General features: G+C 38.5%; 1 protein-coding gene across 14 annotated transcripts in view; it reads left to right on the forward strand.

Annotated features, from left to right (window-relative positions):
• The window catches only part of CDC42BPA (CDC42 binding protein kinase alpha), a 316248-nt gene that overhangs the window by 35060 nt on the left and 255707 nt on the right, over positions 1-25481 (forward strand). The window contains exon 1 of one of the 14 annotated variants that reach the window (XM_053208848.1): positions 7477-8084. The exons of the other annotated variants lie outside the window; for them this stretch is intronic. Within the exon in view, the coding sequence (XP_053064823.1) occupies positions 8051-8084 (34 nt within the window). The 5' untranslated portion in view covers positions 7477-8050. Of the gene's footprint in view, positions 1-7476; positions 8085-25481 lie in introns of those variants that run through there. 14 annotated transcript variants of the gene reach the window in all.

The raw sequence follows: 25481 nt of genomic DNA on the forward strand, positions 1-25481 counted from the left end.
CGGTGCTGAACCTGGGCCGTGGGACGGGCCCTGCGCAGCTGCTCGTGGACCCCGGTCCCTGGACCGGCAAGTCTGCCCCCGGGGACCTCAGAGGCGGGTCTGCCCCGAGAGGCGGCTCTGACACCCTGGATCCCTGTGCCGGGATCCCCGGCTGGCAGGCTCACCCTAGCGGGAGGAGAAGAGGCAGAGGGCCGAGAAGATGGTCTCCCTTTCTGGCCAGAACAGTCCTTCTCGCGTACTGTGGATGAGCGCTGTTAGAAAACAGATTCTCGAGGCTGGAGTCCGTTTTTAAGGTATCATCTCTCACTTGCAGCCAAGAATTAAAATCAGATTAAAATTTCTTATTAAGCTAAAAATGATCAATTTCACCTTTTTTTCAAAATTGTCTACTAAAGCTCGGGATTATGGTAATGTAGTGCAGTCATCTTCGCACTGAGGAGTCCGTACCCACGTGCCGAGAATTTCCCAAGGGGTACGTGGGCACGCTCAGTTTTACGGGAATCCAGTTCCAAACCCTCAACCTCCCTAGCTACTCTAAAATCTGTCTGTTTGAGAACACTGTACAGTCTGTTGATTTTCTTTTCCACTCCCATTTCACAGTTGCCCATCTCCCGCTTTATAAACTAAAGGTACACTCCTTACCCGTCTCGAATCCTGCCATATGGTGCGTTGCTTTGGCTTGTGAAGATGTCCTGGGTGCAAAACAAAAGGGTCTGAGAACGCATGGTTCCTGAGGAAGGGGAAACAGCAAGAGCTTCTAGAAAAAGCACTGAAGCAGGTGTTTTCTTTCAGTGGTTTATAAACTTGTGGCAGAGTTCTGTCGTCCATCATCTTTCTCAGTGCTCTGAAATAAAGTGGTTCCTAGTGGGCTATGTCATACATAACACATTCACTTGAGTAAAAATTAGAGTCCTACTTTTTCTAACAGAAAATAAGTCTTATTTTTGCTGATTGGTTTGACAGTGAGGACTGGCTTTGTCAATTGGATTATATGGTGGACATTTCTCTTAAATTTTTCATAAGTTCAGGTTTTGTTGGGATACTCCTTAAAGCACACATGCAATATGAAATACATTGGAAATTAAATCATTTACAACCATTAAATCTGTAATTAAATATTTGAGGGGTGCCTGGGTGGCTCAGTCGGTTAAGCATCCAACTCTTGATTTTGGCTCACGTCACGATCTCGTTTTTGGTGGGATCAAGCCCCATGCCGGGGTGGATCCTGCTTGGGATTTTCTCTATCTCTCTCTTTGCCTGTCCCCCCCTTAAAATAAATAAACATTTGAAAAAATACTTGAGCTATGATTTAAAACTGTTCAGGGGAGGGCACCTGGGTGGCTCAATCGGTTAAGTGGCTGACTTCAGCTCAGGTCATGATTTCACAGTTTGTGAGTTCGAGTCCCACGTCAGGCCCTGTGCTGACAGCTCAGAGCCTGGAGCCTGCTTTGGATTCTGTGTCTCCATTTCTTTCTGCCCCTCCTCAGCTTGCACTCTGTCCCTCTCACAAATAAATAAATGTTAAAAAAGATTTTTTAAAAAAATAAACCTGTTCAGGGGAATACGTTATTTTTCAAAACCTTTGTAGAGACAGTACGTTAACAGAAATATGTCATGACTGTTGCTAGAACGTTGTGAAAAATGCTGGGTCTTAGAGTCAATCTGAGCAGCCCTGCTTTGAATCTTCTCCCGGGGAATATTGGCTTTAGAAGTTGACTTAAAAACCATTTAAGGTTTTTAAATGGTTGGGGTGCCTGGATGGCTCCTGGGGCCTGGATGGCCTCGTTTGGTTGAGCGTCTGACTCTTGATTTCAGCTCAGGTCATGATCTCGTGGTTTGAGCCTCACATCGGGCTCTGCGCTGACAGTGTGGAGCCTGCTTGGGATTCTCTCTCTCTCTCCCCCTCTGTCTGCCCCTTTCTCTCTCTCTCTTAAAATAAATAAGCTTAAAAAAAAATTGGGGGGCTTTATCTAGTGTATCTTGTCCTACTTTTCTAAAAAGTTTAAAGTTTTTTAAAAATATAAATTGTTATTTTAATATTAAATATACTGTAAATTTAATAATTTTATTTGATATAATTGTACTGGACTTTTATCATATTTTGCATTCATTGAGATAATCATGATTGAAAAAAATTTTTTTAACTTTTTTTTATTCTGAGAGACAGGGAAAGACAGAGCATGAACAGGGGAGGGGGAGAGACAGAGGGAGACACAGAATCTGAAGCAGCTCTGAGCTGTCAGCACAGAGCCTGATGTGGGGCTCAAACCCTTAAACAGTGAGATCATGTCCTCAGCCTAAGTTGGACACTTAACTGACTGAGCCACCCAGGCGTCCCATAATTTTTTATCTTTATTTCAGTAAAGTCATGATTAACATTGAGGTTTGGATATTGAGTCAACCTTTACATTCCTGGATTAAACCCATTTTAGTTGTGATGTATAACATGTATTTCTCAATTCGATTTACTAGTGCTTTGATTACAATTTTTTGCATTGTGTACACAAGAGAGATTAGCCTGTAGTTTTCTTATAACGTGTTGCAAGGTTTTGGTATGAAGATTATGCTGGCCTCATAAAACAAGTTGGAAAGTATTTGCTCATGTAACGACAGTGTCATTCCTACTTTAGGTATTTGAAAGCTTGGAAGAATTCAGTGACAGATCTAGTTCATCTTGGAGTTTTCTTTCTGGAAAGATTTTTAAGTAGGGATTCAGTTTCTTTATTAAATATAAAATTATTCAAATTTTGTATTCTTGTGACAAGTTGAATTTTCCTAGGAATTTTCCCATTTTAATTTTTATAATGTTTATTTATTTTTGAGAGAGAGACAGAGTGCAAGCAGGGGAGGGGCAGAGAGAGAGGGAGACACAGAATCTGAAACGGGCTCCAGGCTCTGAACTGTCAGCACAGAGCCTAATGCCAGGCTCAAACTTGGGAATGAGGAGATCATGACCTGAGCTGAAGTCAGACCCTTAACTGACTGGGCCACCCAAGCACCCCAGGAATTTGCCTGTTTAATCTTAGTTTTGAAATTTCTTGGATAGGGACGCCTGGGTGGCTCAGTTAAGAATCTGACTTCGGCTCAGGTCGTGATCTCATGGTCTGTGAACTTGAGCCCTGCTGCATCAGGCTCTGTGCTGACAGCTCGGAGCCTGGACCCTGCTTTGGATTCTGTGTTTTCCTCTCTCTCTCTCTGTCCCCCGCCTCTCCATCTATCAAAAATAAATAAACATTAAGAATTTTTTTTAAGTTTCTTGGATAAATTTACTCAAAATAATAATATTCAGTTTAGTCTCTTAAAATTAGTAATTGTGTACATTTTTTTCATTTCTAATATTACTTATTTACATCTTCTCTTTTCTTGATGGCCTTTTAGAGATGTGTCAATCTTGTTAAAGAACCCATGTTTTGTAATGTTGATTTTATCTATTTTCTATTTTATTATTATCTACTCTGAATCTGTAGTATATTCTTTCATTTACTTTTATCCCTTTTCCATCTTTTAGAGTTATATGATTAATTCATTAATTCTTATCATCTTTTCTAATATACATTTTAAGACTAATCTTTAGGTTTCTACTTACTACTATGATTACATCCTACATGTTTTGATATGTTGTTTTTTCATTATTGTTCCTTTTTAAATGTTTTCTAATTTTCTGTTTTTTTTTCTTTATATTGTGAGTTGTTTAGAGGTATGTTTTAATTTCCAAATGCTTTTTTTAAAAGTCATTATTTAAAAAAATTCTAACTTATTCGTATCATGGCCCAGTATTTAACATATATGTATGTGTGTGTGTGTGTGTGCATGTATACATATATACACATATATATGTGTGTGTGTGTGTATATATATATATATATAAAAGTTTCACATGTTTTAAAAATAATGTTTCTCCTGCAGTTGTGTTGTGTCTGTGTCCAGTAGACCTGGCTTGTTATTTAGATTGTTTAGATTTTGGTCTGCTTCACCTATCTGTTACAGGGAATGTTTTAAGAGTTACCTATCTTGATGGGATATTTGCCAATTTTTTCATGTAACTATCAGTTTTTGCCCATTATATACTTTGAGACTAGACTAATTAAGTACATAAAGTGTAGAATTACTATGTTTTCCTGATGAATTACATCTTTTATGTAATGACAATCATTATTTCTAGTGAGGATTTTTGCCATAACTGGATTTTTCTCCCTCAGTGTGAAATATTTCTGTATTTTATCTGTAGTGTGTAGACCATTTACATTTATTGTAAATACAGATTTGTTTGGATTTACTTCTGTATTTTTCTTTCCTTTTTTTTTTAACTTTTAAAATATTTATTTTTCCATATGTCCTCAGTATCTTAGGGATTAATTCAGTATATTTTCCTGTATCAGTTTCCCCTGTCCTTGTTTGGATGACATACACTCCATCTGTCTTCGTTCAGTGGTTACCCAATTGAAACTTAAACATATAAGTTATCAAAGTGTAAAGTTAATCACTGTCTTCTCTGCTTCTGTCAAGGATCCTCTCCTGTGACTCCTAGTCTATATTTGTTATAATGAGAGACACTCTGATTAGGGTAGCTTGGATCAAGTGTCTCCTGGATCATAACTATTGTATAGGGGAGAGGAAGAATTTTAACAGAGATATGGTCACTGGGTTTCTCTCTCTTACCTCCTTTACACCTCCTTCCCCTTTCCTGTACCATATATTACTGACTTTTATCAGCCAATTTTGGGAGATATCTACCACAGAATTGCAGCAAACCCAAATGTATGTAATTTCATATACTTTCAGTAAGACTTCTCAAAAATTCAGAGTGGGAGAAGTCTCTTCCCCTCCCCCTTCTCCTTATTCTTCCTTCCTTTCTTCCTTTCCCTTCTCCTCTTCCCCACCTACCCCTTCTGTTTTGTATATGTGAATATTTGAAACCTATCCAGATCAAGTCCCACACCTCGACTGGTCCTCTCTCCATGGCTATGCCGTTTGAAAAGCCTTGGGTCATTTATGTCTCTTTTCTTGTACTTTTCCATTAGAAAATTGGAATTGGTTGAGAATTCCTAGGAAACTGAATGGGTCACCAGTGTTCCACAGTTAGAATGAACTATGCATGCTCTAACAGTTAATGGAGGTTCAGGACCACGGACAGATGTATATGAGCCACCTGTCTGTCTCATCTTTCACCCAAGCATTTTAGCAGGGCAAGACATTCTTTGGAAGTCACCACTGCTCATCATTCTTTTCATTTCAAGGTGAATTCTTCTCCATTTTCATCAATCATCTTGTAGGCAGGTCTTACCTTTTTGAAGTTTTCATCTCATCTGCTTATAAAATACTTATCTTACCATCATCTTTGAGTTAATAAATAATTTAGTGTCCATGAAGAAACTGAGCACTAGACAGGTTAAGAAATTTATCTACCATTAACACAGCTATTCAATTATAGTAAGGTTTGCAACTCAGATTTTTCTGAATGTGAAGACAGAGCTCTAAGTTACTTGATATACTTGATTTAAAGCTTGTTGAATGTGTGTTTTAAATTGATTTATATTTATTTCAAAAATTACCCATTTGCCCCATTTTCTATTGTAATTCTCCCTCCTTTTTCTTACTGCATTGCAGGAGTTCTTTGAGTTTTAGGGATGGAAACCCTTTAAGAATCAGTTGACAGATATCTTCCCTATTTGTCATTTATTTTTCTTTTAAACTGATTGAGAGTATTTGTAGAGTTGTATGATTAAGGAAGACATTGTGTTATTGAATTTATGGGACTCTAAGTCTCAACCGTATAGTATATTTGCTGCTGAAGTGAGCATAGTTTCAGCCTCATAGAACTGATCAAATCAGGTATACTAATATATTCACTAATCTCACTAACTTATAAGAGGCACAGTGGCTGAACTCAAATGCGAGTTTAGCAATTTACAATAAAAAGTAGATCTGTCAAACACTGGAGTCATTTGTGTCAGCCCCACCTGTGCTCCCCCCTCCCCCCCCCGGGAGAAAAATTTTATCAGAAGTTTGCTTAAAGAATGGGAATGGAATAAGGATTGTTATTCTGGTGGATTTAAGTTCTGATAGTCTGTGATAGGAGTGACAGGTCAAGTGACTAATATTTTGGTCATTTTTCAGCACCCTGTCTACTGTGTATGTGAGACCACTACCCAGGTTTCTCACCGATATCCTCTCTCGATCAGCGTCTTCCTCCTGGAAACGTTCTTTCTTTAGTTATGGGATTATTTTAGCATCAGAACTTGCTCTTAATTAGGAGCAAATATTAAAAAATTTTACATGTTGTGTATGAATACATGTTTATTTAAACTATTCAAATAATAGAAGTATAATTAAAATGTATTGAGTCTTTGTATATGCCGATATCATGCTAGATATTTGATTTTCTTATTGAATTATAAAACCTGTTGAGGGACTCAGATACTTGTACACAGTGTTCCTAGCAGTATTATTTACAAAAATTAAAAAGAGGAAACAACCAAAATGTTAATTAACTGATGAATGGGTGAAAAGAATATTTTATATGTGTATATTTATAAATTACATATATTACAAGTAATGTATATGTATATATGTTACAATGTACATTATATATTAATGGAATATGATTCAGCTATAAAAAGGAATGAAGTCCCAATACATGTAGGGTGGATGATCTTTGAAAACATTATGTTATGTGAAATAAGCCAGAAGTAAGCCACATATTGTATTGTATTCCACTTGTATGAGGCAACTAAAACAGGCAGATTCATAGAGAAAGAAAGTAGGTTATGGGTTTCCAGGGGCTGGGGAAAAAGAGGAATGGGGAGTTACTGCTTAATAGTTGCAGAGTTTCTGTTTGGGGTGATGAACAAGTTTTAGAAGTAGATAGCAGTAATGGTTGCACCACACTGTGTGTAATTACTGTCACCAGTGTGTGCTCAGAAGTGGTTAAAATGGCATATTTTGTTACATATGTTTACCACAAAATAGAAGTGAAAAAACAAACAACCCAGTCACTTAGGTTCTTATATCTCCATTTTGCCGATGAGGTTTAGAAATGCTAAGTCATTATAAATTTCATATATTGAAAAAAACAAAAAAAACCAAAAAAACCTAAATTTCATATTGAAAAAAAACAAAAACAAACAAACAAAAAAAGAAAACAAAAAAACCCCCCAAAAAACAAAAAAAAAGAAATGCTAAGTCATTAGTATGAGACCATATAGCTAATAAGTGACCAACCTGGCCTGGATCAAGCCCAGGTCTGTCTGACCTCAGATTCCATATTTTTAATCAAATGGTTCTCTGCTTTTGGTAATAAAAGTGAAAAGCCCTTTTTTCCTGTTTCCTATTTCCATTCTCTTTATTAAAAACTTTTTTTAATGTTTATTTTTGAGAGAGAGAGAGAGGGAAGGAGAGAAAATGAACACAGATGAGCGGGGGAGGGGCAGAGAGAGGGAGACACAGAATCCAAAGCAGGCTCCAGGCTCTGAACTATCAGCACAGAGCCCGATGCAGGGCTCGAACTCACCGACCACTAGATCATGACCTGAGCTGAAGTCAGGTCTCTTAACCAGCTGAGCTACCATTCTCTTTAATAGAAGTTCTATTAATTGTTTGACCTGTACCCTTTTAGGCCTTTTTCCTATGAGTCCTCTTAAAAATATGTGTACATTTACAGATGTGTACAACATTTCCTTTTTTGTTTAATTAACATACTTGCGATAATTTTCTACATATTGTTCTGTAACTGCTTTTTTCACTGAATAGTATGCCCTAGAGATGTTTCCCTGTTAATTCACATAGGTCTACTTCATTCTCTTTACTGACTGCGTGGTCTTTATTACATAATTTATGGAATAATTTGATACCATTTTCCTGCTGCTTAGATAGTTTCTGGATTTTTGTTCTAACATACCAAAACAGTGTTACAGTACTTGTTCGTGTCTCTTTGTGTGTTACTCAGGAGTAGATACCCAGAAGTGGGGCAAATGGAATGCACATTTAAAATACTATAAGTTATTGCAGTATTTCCTTCTACAAAAGTGGATACCAGTTTAAACTCCCAGTAATGGTGTATGAACATCCCTGTTTTCCAAGAACAGGTTATTATCATATCAGTCTTTTTTTTCCCTCCTATCCCATGGTCAGTGATTGATACTTGTTACTTGAATATATAAACCTCTAATTTACCTTAGGGATATTTTCCATATGGCGTTCTTTTTTTTTTTTTTTAAATTACCCATTCATATACCCTGCTCATTTTTCTAATACTAGTCTTTTTCTTATTGGTGTGTAAAAACTACATATTCTTGTTAAATATTTGTTGCAAATATGTTTTTTCGGTTTTTTAAAATTAACTTTGTTCATGTTAACTTTAACCTTACATAAGGCTTCGGTTTTTATGTAAGCAAATTTAGCACTTTTTTCTTTTACAGCTTCTGGCCATATGGCTCTGTTTTGCCGAGAAAGTCTTAGACATGTCAAGATTATAGGAATATGCTCCAGTACTTCTTCCTATCAGTACTACAGTTTTTACAAACACTTCTTTTTTTTTTTTTTTTTTTTAATTTATTTTTGGGACAGAGAGAGACAGAGCATGAACGGGGGAGGGGCAGAGAGAGAGGGAGACACAGAATCGGAAACAGGCTCCAGGCTCCGAGCCATCAGCCCAGAGCCTGACGCGGGGCTCGAACTCACGGACTGCGAGATCGTGACCTGGCTGAAGTCGGATGCTTACCCGACTGCGCCACCCAGGCGCCCCAACACTTATTTCTTTAATTATAGTATTATTTTTTGAGTTGTGTGCAGCATGGGTTGATTTTTTTCCCCCCAAGAGTCTGTCTCCCCCACTGACTTGAAATTCCTCTTTGATTTTACACTAAATTTTCAGATAATTGTGGACCTGTTTCTGAGCTTATTTTTGTTTTGTATGTCCAGGGTTCAGCAATCTATGACACACTGGACAAATCTGGCTCAAATTTCTGGACAAATTTCTTGGAACATAGACCTGCCCATTTGTTTATATATTGTTATTGTTTGCTTTCATGATGCAAGGACAGAGTTTTGACAGAGCCTAACATATTTTTGTAGCCTCTACAGAAAGTTTGCCAACCTCTATGTTAATCTGTCTCTTTACCACACTCTTTTCTTTACTACAACTTTATATAATGTTTTGACATCTGATTGGAATAAACCCACACCTATCTACTGTCTGTGATTTAGAAAATTTTCTTGGTTATTTTGCATTTTGCCTTGCAGGTAAACTTTAGAAACAGCTGTTAACCTCAGTCATATATCATATTGGGATTTATTTTAATGCATACTTTAAAAAATAAAACTTTTCAAAGAGATTAGGTACATTTTGCCTATTATTTTGCAGTTTTAAAATATTTGATTCAATACTCAGTACTAGCCATAGTCCCTGGCCACATGGGGGATGCTTAATAAATGCTTTTTGTATGAATGGTCCAGAATTCTTTGTACTGTATCTTTTGCTTTAGACTGCCTTATTAGCTAGGTGTAGATAATCATTAACAGATATCTGTCACCCTTAGCTGACAGCATCTGTGTGAATTGCACACATCATGGATGATACAAACCAGGCTGTGTGTTTCTAAAGTGATTAAGGGCCAGGAAACATTCCTAAAACATTAAAATATCATTATAGTATTCCTTTTTTCTCCACAAGCCTTATAGATATTTGATCTAAGTTAATTTAATGTATCTATTTTTGAGAGAGTGCGTGAGTGGGGGAGGGCAGAGGGAGAGAGAAAGAATCTTCAGCTCAACCTGGAGCCTGATGTGGGATCTTGACCTGAGCCGAAATCAAGAGTCAGATGCTCAACCGACTCAGCCCCCCAGGCGCCCATATTTGATCTAGGTTTTAAGAGACCACCAGATTCCCAAATTAATTTCATTTTGTAGAATTATATATTCCGTGTTATCTCTACGAGTAACTGATCAGAACTGAGTTGGAGATGAGTTGGGATATCATTCATGAATTTAATTATGTCATTCAACACTAAATGTGAATTCTTGGCTGAAGGAGCTATATAGACAAAATCTATTGTTCTAAAAATGAATAAATTAAGTATTAGTAAGAGCAAACTCTCTGATACATTATCTTAACTAACTTTTCTTTCCTAAATTTGCAATGGCCATTTTAAATTTTACTTCTCTCTTTTTTGAAAAAAATGTTTTAATGTTTATTTATTTTTGAGAGAGAAAGAGAGACCCAGCTTGAGTAGGGGAAGGGCAGAGAGAGAGGGAGACACAGAATCCGAAGCAGGCTCCAGGCTCTGAATTGTCAGCATAGAGCCCAACATGAGGCTCAAACCCACGAACTGTGGGATCATGACCTGAGCCGAAGTCAGATGCTTAACTGCCTGAGCCATGCAGGTGCCCCTAAGTTTTACTTCTATTATTCCTTCCTTGACAACTCCCAAGTCAACATTTTCCTGCTCTTTCAGATCTACTAAAAATGTGCTAGATATTCTGGTTTGAATCCCAATTCCTTCATTTATTTGGCTATTTGAGGACCAGCAAAATTATCAAAAATTAGTTGAAAAATATTTTAAAAAAAGACTAAGTAAAATAAATTCTCTTGCTTCTGTTTTCTTGTTTCTAAAATGAACTAATGATGGTACCTAACCTCATAAGTTGTTGTGAGACAAGTTGGTATGTGCAAAGCCCTTAAACAGAACTTGTTACTTAGTAAGCTTTAGTAAGGAGTTCTCACTTATTCTTTTGTGCTGATTAAAAAGTTATTATTTTGTGGTTTCCAAATACTATTTCCCAAGTTTTAGCCTGGTGTCTAAGATCCCTTAAGACTGGGGATAGAGTAAGGATTATGCCTATGTTTTTTGTTTTGTTTGTTGTTGTTGTTGTTTTAATTTAAATTCTCCATAGAGGAGAAAAGGAGGAATATAAAATGCTGAGCTTGTTAAATGGAATGAATCTGAACATGATGAATACTATTCAGATGACCTAATTTAGGAGAAGCCAGAAAAGTGCTCCAGACATGTATAGTTTCAGTTAATAAATGAAGAGATAAAATTGTTGATGAGGGCTGAACTTGACAAAATTTCCCCAGAGTATCAGCTGTCACAGGATAGAATTATATTTTGAATTTGTGTTTAATCTGTAACATTTAAGGTGTGCTTATTATTACCTGTAATTACACAGTGGCTTATAACTCAAGGACATTTGCTGTTAAGCGAGAAGTCACAAGGCAGGGGGTCACAGAGATGGTTCTCTGGCTCAGCAGTGTCCGGGATGAGCTGGTCTTTCCCCACATGGTTGCAAGACAGCTCCTGGAAAAGCGCATCACCACTGTAACACCCTTCATAGAAAGAAAGGGAGTGTTTGGGAAAGGGCTTTCTGTTTATTCTTTTTACTCAGAAGCTCTTAGGCCCTTCACCTTGGTCGCCAGCAGGTTTCACACAGAGGCCTGACCAGACAAGGGGAAGAGGGGAAAGGGGTGGTGACGGTTGGCATATATCAAGTATAATTTCCGCATCTGGGGCAAACATAAGACCACCACCCCAAAATCTGGAGTCTTTTAGCGAGGAGGAAGGGAAGAATAGTTGTCTGGAAGGTAACTAGGCTGTTGACCACGATGCCATGCTATTAATTTATTTTACAGTGGTTTATAGAGGAACGGGTTTTAAAGTAGTGAACAGATCTGTTCCCTTGAATTCATGAGACTTTTTTTCCTCATCTTTTTCCTTTTAAGGTATGCTGTTGTTGGGATGTCACTTAGGCATTTTCTTATCCTCCAAATGCTTGTCATAAGTCTTAGAACTTAAAGGACCTCCTTTGGATCATTAGAGTTTTAAAATCTATGTTTTGAGATCCTTGGAAGAAAGTAATTTAGCTTAAAAATTTTTTATTCTTACAGGTCTGCGTTAGTAGTTCTAGTTCAGGGAAAAGGAGAATCTGGGGTCCGGTGACGTAATACACTTCAGATCAAAGATCAAGTAGATAGTAAGTGGCACTAAAGATTCTTTTAATAATATCAGCTAATACTTTTGAATCCTTACATATTCCTGGTACGTATTACAGATCTTCCTCACCTTATGATGGTGTTACTTCCCATTAAACCCGTCATTATTTGGAAATATCTAACGTCTAACCTACTGAACATCCTAGCTTAGCCTAGCCCACCTGAAACTTGCTCAGAACACTTACCCTCGCCTACAGGTGGGCCAAATCATCTAACACTAAGCCTATAAAAGTGCTGAATATCTCGTGTAACTTAGTGAACACCGTGCTGAAAGTGATAAATGGAATGGTCATCAGTGTCCTGGCTGTTCACTGTCGCGATCGTGGGGCTGACTAAGAGCCGTGCCTCCTGCCCAGCATCTTGAGACGGGACCGTCTGCGTCTCACTGGCCCGGGAAAGGATCCAAATTCAAAATTCCAAGTATGGTTTCTACTGAACGCATATTTCTTTCACACCATTGTAAAGTTGAAAATTGTTGAGGTAGGCCATCTTAAGTTGGACATCCTCCGTGCTTAGCACCGGTTCCTTAGCACCGAGGATTATGAGGTATCAGTGCCTGTACAGGTGCTTCAACTCCCCTTTCACAGTCTCACAGGTAGTCAGGGTCCATCAGACTAACTCCTCAGGGCTTTGATGCCAAGGCCTACGCTTTTAACCATTAACAATTAAGCATTCTCTTGTATAAATGAAATTCTTCCTTTAACCTTTCTGTGTAAGAAAGTGATTTAGTGAGAATCACTAAAAATCTATAGAATAAAGTAGCTCCTTTGCTACTCTCAGTCACTCGTTGTTATTAAAGTCACATTTATTTATTGTAGGGATGGGAAAGTGTTAGTGTTTAGGTGAGATGTTTTTAAGTCTGTGCAGCATAACTGTCATTTGAACACCATTTCCCAAGTTCCTTATTGTTCTTCTGCTGTGTTGTGGGAAATAGAATTCACTGATGCTGGGAACGTGTTAGGTGACATTCTCAGGATATCCTGTGGCTTAAAAGGCTATTTTTTTTTTTTTTTTAACTAGGTAATACTTTCTGTGATGAGATATAATTTGGCTTAAATTTATACTTGATAGTAAGTTTTGAAATGTGTGTGCACACTCAGTACCCTTTAGGACATGTTTCTTAGTCTAAGTTTATGACGTATCTAGTAGTCTTTTGTAGGACATTTAAAATTTGAGGTATGTGTGTTTTCTCTTGGGAGGAGTTCTTAGTCGGCTACCTTATGCCTGAGGAGGTCCTCCCAACCCACCATTCCCTCCCCCGTTTTGGAGTTACTGGTTTAGATGATTGGTTTTTCTTTTTACATAACGCGTGAGGGGTGCACGGGTGGCTCATTCGGTTGAGCATCCAACTCTTGATCTCAGCTCGGGTCTTGATCTCAGGGTCAGGGATTCAGGCCCATGTTGGACTCCACCCTGGCATGGAGTGTAATAAAGAAACACTAAAATTAGATACAGAGAGTGAGTTGGTGACTTAAATTATCTGATGTGCTCACGTTATGAATTACCATTAAATTTCAGTGACTGTACTTTTTTTTTCTTTTTTTTTAATGGTTATTTTTGAGAGAGAGAGAGAGAGAGCAAGCAGGGGAGGGGCAGAGAGAGAGGGAGACAACAGAATCTGAAGCAGGCTCCAGGCTCCGAGCTGTCAGCACAGAGCCCGATGCGGGGCTCGAACCCATGAGATTGTAATCTGACCCAAAGTCGGATGCTTAACCGACTGAGCCACCCCTCAGTGACCATACTTTAAATTTCTCGAGGTTTTCTTTGGTTCATTTTCACACTTTGTTTTCATTATTTGTATGAAATTTATATTATTTCACTATTTATATATCTCTCTTTAATCATTGTTACCCACTTTATGGTGTTTTCAGATTGTACTCTTGAGTTCTTGGGTACTAAGCTGTTTGTTTTGATTGCCAGCTTTCCCTTGTGGTAGATACTTCCTCGTCGGGTTTAAAGTTGTAGATTGTGGGCTTGCTTTTGATTGGGGTAGATTTTTTTTTTAAATTTTTTAACATTTATTTCTTTTTGAGACAGAGAGAGACAGAGCATGAACGGGGGAGGGGCAGAGAGAGAGGGAGACACAGAATCGGAATCAGGCTCCAGGCTCTGAGCCATCAGCCCAGAGCCCGACGCGGGGCTCAAACTCACGGACCGCGAGATCATGACCTGAGCTGAAGTCGGACGCTCAACCGACTGAGCCACCCAGGCGCCCCTGGGGTAGATTTTTAAAGGTTGAGCTCTCTTCCCCTGAGTGCTTCTCCTCTGTAGGGTAGGGACTAGATTTAATATTAATTTCTTGGCTTCAGACTCCTAACTCATACCTGCTCTCCTTTGCACCCCCAGCCCCTCCCTGAGTTGCCTTACCTGGTCCAAGAGTCAGCATTTTTGTTATTTTCTTACATGGAGAAAGGCCCTGGGCTCCTTAATCAGGGGTTTCGACCCTGGTCCTCTGCCTCTCCGAGGTCACCAGCAATAACTCATGTTTCCTGGTCTGTCCATTGGGGCCTGTGTCCAGGACTAGTAATCCCTTGAGCTTTCACAGCATTTATTCCTGCGTTTAAAATTTGATTGGCATTCTCTCTGTAATTCTGGCTCTTGGGGATTTCCCCTTCTCTCTCTCTCTCTTTCTCTCTATCTTTTCTCTTAAAATGTCTAATTGTTGTCTATTTTACTCAACATTTCAGTGTTCTGTGTGTTTGTTCTGTGGTTGTATGTGTGTGAATCTGTGTTACTTTTGCTTACTGTGTTGCCAAAACCATATGGACTGTGTTGTAACTTCTTTCAATGATAACTCAATTATTAAAAATTAAAAAAAAAACCCACGCTGTCAAAGATACTGTTTTAAGCGCTTAAAAGTGAGTAGGAAGCAGTTTTATACCTGCTCTCAATATTTGTGGTTGCCAGAGATGAGACATCTCAGACACATGCCACATGTAACTTTTTTCTTTGTAGGTTACAAGTGATTAGCGTAGAGTCCCATTCTATTTCATAATATTTAACTGTGTATTAATTTTGAAGTACTCAGCATATTTTATTTGAGAATCTGCACACAGAGCTTGCTACAACCGGTGAAAGCTTTCACGTGGCCTCATATTTGTCTTCGTGCCCCCCCCCCCCCAACCTTCTGCATGGATGATGATCTCCTCCTGCCCCCGGCGGTGGTCCCTGCCTCTGCGACTCCACTGCACGTGGAAGGGCAGGCCGTGGACAGGATAAGGGAGAGAAAGATGGAGAAGCTGGAGAGGAAAGGGAGGAAGCACGCAGCACGGGTGACCGGAAGGTTGAAACCTTTTGCTCCAGTGCTCCCTGTTCTCTCCCGGGCCTCTCTCAGCCCCAGGCTCTGCCTTTATTCCCCAGCGGCTCACCTGTACCTCCCTTCTCCACACCCCCTTTCTGTTGGAACCTCTCACTTTGTCCCTTTCTCATCCCCCGGTAGTTGTCACCAGTAGGCTCATAGCCCGTGCTCCTGTCCCCAGGCCTGGACAGCAGTGCCGAGGAGGAGGGAGGCTGGCGTGAAGGAGCCTCCGTGTTCAAATCTTGGGCAACATTCAGCAGCAGAGACGGTGCATCTCACGAGGTGTACGGGGCATTTCCTACTGGCAGCTTGAATTCTTTCTCTTTTAGAACAATTTATTCATTTGTCCATTTAGTCAACAGTGTGTAAGTGAATGAGCCACATAGTATGCTGGGGGCTCAGATGGAAATACGCTTTCGTCTTTCCTGTTTCAAAGGGATCTTTAGTTTTTTTTTTTTTTTTTTAATTTAGAGTTATGTTATATTTGATTCTTGTAATTTCAGCATCTGTTTATTTCAAAACTTTCGGAAAGAAAGAGGCAGCATGGTATATTAGAAAGGCTTTGGAGCCTGACAGATCAGAGTTTGAATCCTGCTTGTGCCACCGACTAGCAGGATGATCTTAGCAATTTGTCTGAGCTTTCGGAACCTGTCCCTCCACCCCCGGAAAATGGGAATAATAGTTATTCTGAACGATAATGAAAGTGAGCGAGAATGTAGAGACAAGTGCGTATAGCATAGTATTTGGCCTCGACAGGTCCCGGTGAAATGTACCTGCCAAATCATTTATCATCACACAGAGTTTGTCCTTAGCACTAAATCGTTTTCTTGTCCAGAAGCACTTTAAAAAATGGGGTACATTCAGACGACAGTGAAGGGATTTTTTTTCAACATCGTATTCTTGAAATTGGGGCAGGTTTTCAGAATGATGCGTAAAACAATTACTTCCACGTTGGTGTGTCCTTCTCGGGCCAGCTGTGACACAGCGGTGCTGTGACTTACAGGCCTCGGAATCAGTGGGGGTTAATAACATGTACCATAGGGAGGTTTGTGATAAATTAGATATTAGACTGGATGCTAACTCAGACTATCTGTGAGCGGAAACACAGGTTCTGTACCATCACATTCAGGAATGTTCAAGGAACTCAAGTCCGAAATGCAGCTAGTGTGCAGGAAGCCGCCGGAAACTGAATACGGGACAGATGTCACAGCTGTCCTCATCTTCGCTGCTCCTCGTGCATGCACTGTGCTTTTTTTTTTCTCTTTCTGCCTTTTTCCGGTGATTTTCTCCTTTGCTTTCGGCCACATGGTGGGCTGCTTGGCGCAGTTCCTGCTGCGTATATGTGCTGCCGCTTCCAACCATCTGCAGAGATGAGCGCTTTCTGAGCCGCGGTTTTCAACTGTTTGCATTACGGCTGTGGTCAGTACTCCATTCCGGCGCACGTCGCTGAGGCTCCACCGTCTACACTTGACCTTCCCCTGAGGAGCAGGGGAGGGTTTTCAGAGCAGGGCAGGGAGGCGGCATGGCCCATGTCTCCAAGAGAATGTGCCAGAAGTGACAACTCCGAACTGTATGGCGTTAAACAGTCAAACTGTTGCTGTCGTCGGATGGCGTAGTCGCTGGGGAGACGTCGCTGAACGTCATGCACTCAGTGTAGATGTGTCTGTTGTCTAGAAGCACAACAGTTGAATTCTGTGGCCCTGGTTTTTGTCAGAGGCAGTAATATAGTTGTATTAAATCTTTCTCAGTTATTGTAATGAATATAAAGGGGTTTTTTTTGTAATTTGTCATATATGCGAAATGATTTTAACCACACCGAGTGTCTCAAATGGCCTTGTGGTGGATAGAATTCATGACTTTTTAAAAAATTGTTATTTATTTTTGAGAGAGAGAGCATGAGCAGGGGAGGGGCAGAGAGAGAGGGGGGGACACAGAATCCGAAGCAGGTTCCAGCCTCTGAGGTGTCAGCACAGAACCCCACGCGGGGCTTGAACTCGTGAACCGTGAGATCATAACCCGAACTGAAGTCAGATGCTCAACCGACTGAGCCCCCCAGGCTATCCCTTCATGACTTTTTTTATACTTACTTTTGTTAAATATAGCTAATGAAATTTTGGCACTAAGTTGCATGTATAATCAACTGTTTTCAAACGCAATATAGAAATAAATATTCAAGGAATTGAAATTGTGAATTGTCTGGTTCTATGTCATAATTTCATTGAATTTGTGAACTCTCAGCTCTAATGTAGTGGGGAATATTTTAAACCGTCCCAGACATTATGAATGGCGTGAGAGGTAACTACATACCTCTCCAGAGATATTTAATAGTTCTTGTTCCTTGGTCATTTGTACCACAAATGAGAATAATCAGAGATGTAATTTGCCTCAAGTGTCAGCTGTCAGCACCCTGTTTCTGGACTTCTGATTTAGCCTTGGGAGGAAGTAAATTATGTGTGAATGATAACCTTTGTTTTGTGATCTTGTTATATAGTAGAAATCACAGCTCCTTTTAAGTGTTGGAGATGGCGTTATAATGTTTTTAGGCTCCCATTTTCAGCTCTAATAGGGCCTGTGTATATCAACCCACCTTGTCAACTTTTTCTTTTTTTGGAAGAAACCTTAAAGCTTAAAGGAAGCTTTGTTGACATTTAATTCATATCAAACAATTCACTCACTCAAAGTGTATAATTTAGTGGTTTTGTCATATTATCTTACTAATTTTTAACACTGTGGTAAAGTATATAAAGTTTGCTATTTTAACCGTTTTTAAGTGTACCATTCATTGCATTAATTGCATTCACTTCATAATGTCATACAACCATCACGACTGTTTATGTCCCAAACTTTTTCATCATCCCAAAGAGAAATTCTGTAATCAGTAAGCAATTAACTCCCCCTTTTCTCCGCTCTCTCAGCCCCTGGTAACTTCTGATCTGCTTTCTGTCTGTGAATTTGCCTATTCTAGATGTTTCATATAAGTTGAAGCAAACAATATTTCTCTTTATGTCTGGCTTATTTCGCTTAGCATAATGTCTTCAAGATTCATCATTGTTGGAGCCTATATCAGTTTCATTTCTTTTTAACGTTCAATAATTTATCAGTGTATGTATATACCATGTTTTGTTTATCCTTTTATCTATTGACGGACATTTGGGTTGTTTCTACCTCTTGGCTATCGTGAGTAATGTTGATGAACCTTGGTGTGCAAGGATCTGCTTGAATCCCTCCTTTAAATTCCTTTGTGTGTATGTCTAGGGATGGGATTGCTGGCTCACAAGGTAAATGTTTGTTTAGCTTTTTGAGGACCTGCCAAACTTTTGGCTAAAGCAGCTGTCCTCTCTGCATTCCCACCGGCAATCAAAGTATGGGGCTCCACTTTCTCTACGTCCTTGCCAGTGCTTATTTTGTTTATTATTACTATTTTTTATTATAGCCATCCCGGAGGGCGTGTCGTGGTATCTTGTGATTTTGGTTTGCGGTTCCCTAATTCTTGGTGATGTTTAGCATCTTGTCATGTGCTTATTGGCTCTTTGTATATCTGTGGAGAAATACTTATTCAAACTTTCACCCAATTTTTGATAGTTTTTTTTTGTTGTTGTTATTGAGTTACAGGAATTCTTTATATGTTTTACATTAATCCCTTATCAGATATATGATTTGCAACTATTTTTCCTCATTATGAGTTGTCTTTTCTCTATCTTGGTAGTGTACTTTGACGTACAAAAGTTTTTAACTTTGATGAAGCCCAATTTACCTCTTTTTTCCTTTTATTGACTGTGCCTTTTGGGTCATATCCAAAAAATCATTTTGTGTCCTGTCTAAAAAAATCACGGAAGTTTCTCCCTGTGTTTTCTTGTAAGAGTTTTATGGTTTTAGCTTGGACGTTTAGGTCTTTGATGCATTTCAAGTGAATTAAAAGTAACTGCGATCCACGTTCACTCCTCTGTATATGGACATCTAGTTTTCCCAGCACCGCGTGTTGAGAAGACTGTCCTGTCCTCAGTGAATGGTCTTGGCAACTCTGTCACAATCAGGTGACCATATACGTGAGGGTTTAGCGGGATCCGTGTCAGTTACATCCTTTGGCTTTAGTCTTTGTTAAAGGTGAACAGATCGGAGTTTATAGCGATGTCGGTCAGATGAGTTGCAATCAGAAGGACACGTGAGAGGCCCCCAGGTATATATTATAGCTAAGTTAGGGTCATGAGGACAAATAGAATAGTGAGAAGCTCGTGAGCCACGCTTCTTGGTGCTATGTGAATAGAACACGGTTCTGAACTAAGTAATCATCAGTAAGATGATTGTTTTACTTAAGGGATCAGGTTGCTTCATTATGTATGTAGTAGGTTGAAGGGCCTGTAATCAGCCAGTCATTTGCTCTTCTCAGGAACATGTCTTCAGGGAACTTTGTTTTGGTGAATAATGACTAGTAATGATTTATTTTATTCCAAAAGTTGTTCACAGTTCATTTTTTCATGACCAATTGTTTTCATCTAACTCGATCACTAAAATTAAAATAAAGGCATATCAGTAGGTTTAATGAAAGACATCATAGTTTCTCAGATTGGAAAGAATATCAAGTTGTGAAAAACTTCTGGCCAAACAAGTCCATTTTTGAGCTAACCGTTTTCATTAAAATGAATACTGTTTTATTCACATTATACAAAATTTAAAATATCTTACTAAAAATTTTTCCTGTGTACACATATATAAAAGAGTTTATAAAACTTTCTGTGCAATTCAAAAGATGATAATAAGAGGAACATCTCTCTGTCCTTTGATCCAGCTTAAGAAATGGGATATGAACAGGATCTTGGAAACACTCCTGTGCGTCAATGTATTTCTCTCTTTTTTTTCCAGAATAAATCACCATCGTGAAATTCCTTGCTTTTTTATAGATTTATCACTTGTATAAGTTCCTGTAGAATATTTCTTTTTGCCTGTTTTTGAAGTTTATGTAAAAGAAATCCTACCGTATGTTTTCTGTGACTTCTTTCCCAAGTAGTGTGTTTTTGAGATTTATCTGCAATGCTTATGTTAACCTTAAAAATAAAAGTTATTTTGCTTGCAAAACTGTTTCTTCAGGGGGCGCCTGGGTGGCTCAGTTGGTTAAGCGTCCGACTTCTGCCCAGGTCATGATCTCTTGGTTCATGAGTTCAAGCCCCGTGTCAGGCTCTGTGCTGACAGCTCAGAGCCTGGAGCCTGTTTCAGATTCTGTGTCTCCCTCTCTCTCTGCCCCTCCCTAACTCACGCTCACTCTCTCTGTGTCAAAAACAAATAAACTTAAAAAAAAATGGTTTATTCAGGAATAGTAGAGTATTGCCATTCAGGATATGCAAACTATAGTCAAACTATAGGCAAGTCCAACAAACTGAGGAGAAGCACATTACTTTATAGATAAGGAGGAGAAAATTAGGAGGGAGTTGTTTTGAACAAAAGTCCATTTGGAGAAAAGCAAGAGCTCAGGGTGGTGGTTTCTCACTGGCTGAGCTGCAGGCGTGATCATTTCTTGTAGGAGACGCGGTGCTGGCTCATCTTTCCCTGGATCTTTTCTTGTTAACGATTTTTGTTTCGGGGCCTGTAGTTGACATTCAGTGATACAGCTCCCCCTTCCCGCCTCCCCTTCTGCATCCAGAATCCACTCTAGTGATGTTTCCTTTTATTAATTTTCACACTTAAAATAGCTGTGGTTTATTTATTTTCATGTGCTTATATTACTTGATTGCATGAATGAACCACAATTTATTTATCTTCATGTAGATGGACGTTTGTTTCCAGGTTTTCATTATTGTGGATAATGCTGTATAGTACTGTCTTTCGGTTCCCATATGCAAGTTTCTTTAGGTGCTGTATGTATCTAAGAAGGAATCTCTGGAGAGTAGGATATGCACATGATCAATTGAAATAGCTAAATGGGAAACTTAAAGTGGTTATATTCATTTACATTCCCACTAGCAGTGGACAAGATATTATTCCTCCCAACACTTGGTTTTATTGACTTTAATTTTTGCCAGATGTCTGAAATTGTCATTTTGGTTTTAGGTATATTTGTTTGATTACTAATGAGCTGTCTATCTTTTCATATGTTGTGGGCCGTTGTGTTTTCTTCTCTACGAAACACACAATTTTTCATTTGGTTTGTTTGTTTGAAGTGGATTGGTAGGAGATCAGTATGTATTCTGAGTACCAATCCATTTTCATTTATATGTGTCACAGTTAATTACTCCTACTTAGTGTCTTTTATGGTGACTTCTGATGAAAAAAAATTCTTAATTTTACATGGTCAAATTTTTAGATAATTATTTTTTAGATAAACTATACTTACCTTGATTTAAAAATTCTTCTGTAACCCAGAGTCATAGAGTCTTGTATATTGCCTTTAAACAACCTGGAATGACTTTACTTTGTGTATCGTGTGACATGCTGTCCCAGTGGCATTCCTTTCCCGAAAATGACCATTGTCCCGAAGTCATGTGTTAAAATAGTCCATTCTTTTCCCACCATTGTATTGTGCCAGTACTGTTATAAATCATGTCCATACATGTGTGAGTTGCTTCTGGGCCCTCTGTTTGGTCAATTTGTCCATCTTCTTGGCACACATACTATTTTAATTACCATAGTTTTTTAATAGTGCAAGTCTTTTTTCTTTTTCTATTGTTTTTATTTTTTGTCAAAAGTGTCTTGATTATTCTTGTTTTTTTGTTCATCCTTGTAAATTTTATTTTTAATTTTTTTAGTGTTTATTTTTGAGAGAGAGAGACAGACAGCGTGAATGGGGGAGGGGCAGAGAGAGAGAGGGGTAGAATGAGAACCAGGCTCCAGGCTCCCAGCTGTCAGCACAGAGCCCAATGTGGGGCTCGAACCCACAAACTGTAAGATCATGACCTGAGCCAAAGTTGGGTGCTCCACTGAGTGAGGCACTCAGGCACCCCTTTAAAAAGCTTTTTAAGTGTTTATTTTTTAGAGAGAGAGAGAGAAAGAGAAAGAGAGCGAGCACATGTGAGTGTGAGAAGGGGAAGGGCAGAGGGAGAGGGAGACACAGAATCTGAAGCAGGTCCTTGTAAATTTTAAAATTAGCTTGTCAAGTTCATGAAAACCCTGGTTGGGATTTTCTTTGTAATTACATTAAATTGCAGATCTGTGTGTGGGAGAATTGACGTTTTAATGAACTAATGCCTTCCTATCCAGGTACTTTTTATTTGGGTCTTTAACATCTTTCAGTAAACGTCTGTAGTATATTAAGGACAGATACAATTTTTGATAGATTTATTGATAGGTACTTTCAAAAGTCCCATCATAAATATGTTTCTGGATGATTTTCCAAAAAATTTTTCTGATATATAGGAGTGAAATTGACTTTTGCATACTATTTATGTCCAGCAACTTGCTTGACTCAGTTATTGCATTCATGATGTGTGTTGATTTTTTTGTGGGTTTTTAATTTTCTCTCTGTGCTATACCTTTCATCTCCACGACTTTTTTGTTTTATTACTGGTGGTTTGTACTCTTAATCTCCTTCACCTGTTTTGCCCATCCTCCCACCCACCTCCCCTCTGGCAACCATGGGTTGGTTCTCTGTAATTAAGAGTCTGTTTGAGTTTTGTTTGGTGGGGGGAAATATATGTGAAATAATTTACTTGCATTTAGAGTGGAAAACTCACTTTAAAATGTTATGGATCATTTCATTATTTCAGTTTGAAGCACATTTTTATGGAAGATGACTTTTAATACGTGAATTTCCTCAAAATCGTTTGGAGTATAGTTGACACACAATGTTACATTAGTTTCAGGTGTGCAACGTAGTGATTCCACTTCTGTTTGTGTGATGCTGTGTTCACCGCAAGTGTAACTGCCGTCTGTCACCATCTGACGCGATACAAGATCATTGACTGTATTGGCTACGCTGTGCCTTTTATTCCCCTGACTTACTGATTCCATGACTGTAAGCCTGTTTCCACTCCCACTCTCACCATCTCCCCCCCCCCCTTCCCCACGGCAACCATCAGTTTGTTCTGTTTACAGGTCTGATTATGCTTTTTGTTTGTTTATTCATTTGTTTTGTGTTTTTAGACTCCACGTATAGGTGAAACCATATGGCATTCAGCTTTCAGTCTGACTTACTTCACCTGGCGTAATGCCCTCTAGGTCCAAACATGCTATTACACATGGCAAGACCTCATCCTTTTTTATGGCCGCATAATCAGCCACTATGGCTGAGTTGCTTCTGTATCTTGGCTATTGCAGATAATGCCACAATAAACGCTACATATCTTTTTGAATTAGTGTTTTTATTTTTCTGTGGATAAATAGTAATGGAATTACTGGATCATGTATTATTTCTATTTTTAGTTTTTTGAGGAACCTCCATATTTTCCATTGTTGTTGCACTAATGAATATTCCTCATCAATATTTGTTATTTTTTTTTTTTTTTTGAGAGAGAAAGCGTGAGCAGGGGAGGGGCAAAGGGAGAGGGTGAGAGAGAATCTCAAACAGGCTCCACGCCCAGCTTGGCGCCCGATGTGGGGCTCGATCTCACAAACCATCTGCGCATAGTAACAGCTTGCTCTCTTCCTTTTCTTATGTCTGTTATTTCTTTTCTTGCCGCACTGACTTGTATCATTATTAAAATGCTAAGTAGAACTGATAATAACAATTATTTTAATAGAATGCATCCTTGTTTGCGTCCTGATTTTAAAGAGAATGTTTTTCACATTTTACTTTGTAAGTGTTTTGTTTGCTGTTCTGCAGTGCTGCTGTTGTCGCTATTGGTTATCAGGCCCTGGAAGTTTCCTTTTGTTTCTCATTTGTTTAAAGTGTAGCTTTTAAAAGTAGCAAGAATGGTCGTATAAGTTTATTGAACAGGGTTTGTATTATAAATATATTTATTAAGATACTGATATTTTCTTCAATCTGTGTATATGGTGAGTTACGTTAATCAGTTTTCTAATATTAAAACAACCTTGTATTCTTGGGATAAACTCAATTTGGTCATGTTATTTTATTTATAAATTGATTAGTTTGATAATTGGTAAGTTTTTTTACATCTGTATTCATGAACAAACTTACCTGTACTTTTGGTATGAGATTAGGATGAAATGATAGCTTTCTCTCTCGGTTTATTCTTTGCAAAGTTTGTTTTAATATGGGAGTTACCACTTTCTTAGTGTGTATAGTTGAACTTGCAGGTAAAGCTGTTCAGGATTGTAATTTTCTTTGTGGAAGATTTTTTACATTACTGATTCAACTTATTTATTGGCGAGTTCATATTTTCAGTTTTGAAAAAAATCAGTTACTCTTTCTAGGAATTTGTTCACGGCTGCATTTTTGAATTTATCGGCATAAGCTTTTAATGATATTCTTTTACTATCCATTTAATCTCAGAGGCATCTGGAGTTTTGTCGTTTCTCATTCCTAATGGTGACTTTTCAGTTGTTTTTATTGTTTTTCTTCAGTGAACCATCCTTTGGTCTTGTTGAACTTACCTATTATGTGGTTATTTTAAAATTAATTGATTTTATTTATTTTGCTTTCCTACATTTTTGTTTTCTTATACTTTGAGTTTATTCTTTTGGTCTAATATTTTGTGTTGTCTGCTTAACACCTTAATTTTTAAGCTTTCCTTCTTTACCAGTGTAAATGTTGAGAGCTTTTTCCCCATGTGGTATATACTGGTTTAGGTTGTGTTCTAGAACTTTTGATGTATAGTATTTTCTTACTATGTAGTTCTAATATTTTCTGATTATTTTATTAATTTTTCTTCAAAATTGTTTTTGGATATCAGAGTTTATGGTTTTTCCTGGGAGTCTTTCTGCTATTGATTTCTTTTTTTAAAATTATTTATTTATTTTGCGAGTGAGCACAGTGTGGGGGGGGGCAGAGAGAGAGGGGGGGGGGGAGAATCCCAGGCAGTCTCTGTGCTGTCGTTGCAGAGCCTGACAGGGGTCTTGATCTCACAAACCGTGAGATCATGACCTGAGCCGAAATCAAGAGTTGGATGCTTGACTGAGACACCCAGGTGCCCCTCTGTTACCGATTTCTAGTTGCACTGTACTCCTGTGATTTGGTTTTTATGTTCCCAATACTTTGAAGTTCTTTGGAGGTGGTTTTATGTCTTGGCATATTACCAAAATTTGTAGCAGTTTTATGTGTGTTTTAAAATGATATTCTCCAACTCCTCAGTGGTGTATTATAGACAA

This window comes from Acinonyx jubatus, chromosome E4 (assembly GCF_027475565.1).
Source record: "Acinonyx jubatus isolate Ajub_Pintada_27869175 chromosome E4, VMU_Ajub_asm_v1.0, whole genome shotgun sequence".
NCBI classification, from domain to species: Eukaryota; Metazoa; Chordata; class Mammalia; order Carnivora; family Felidae; genus Acinonyx; species Acinonyx jubatus.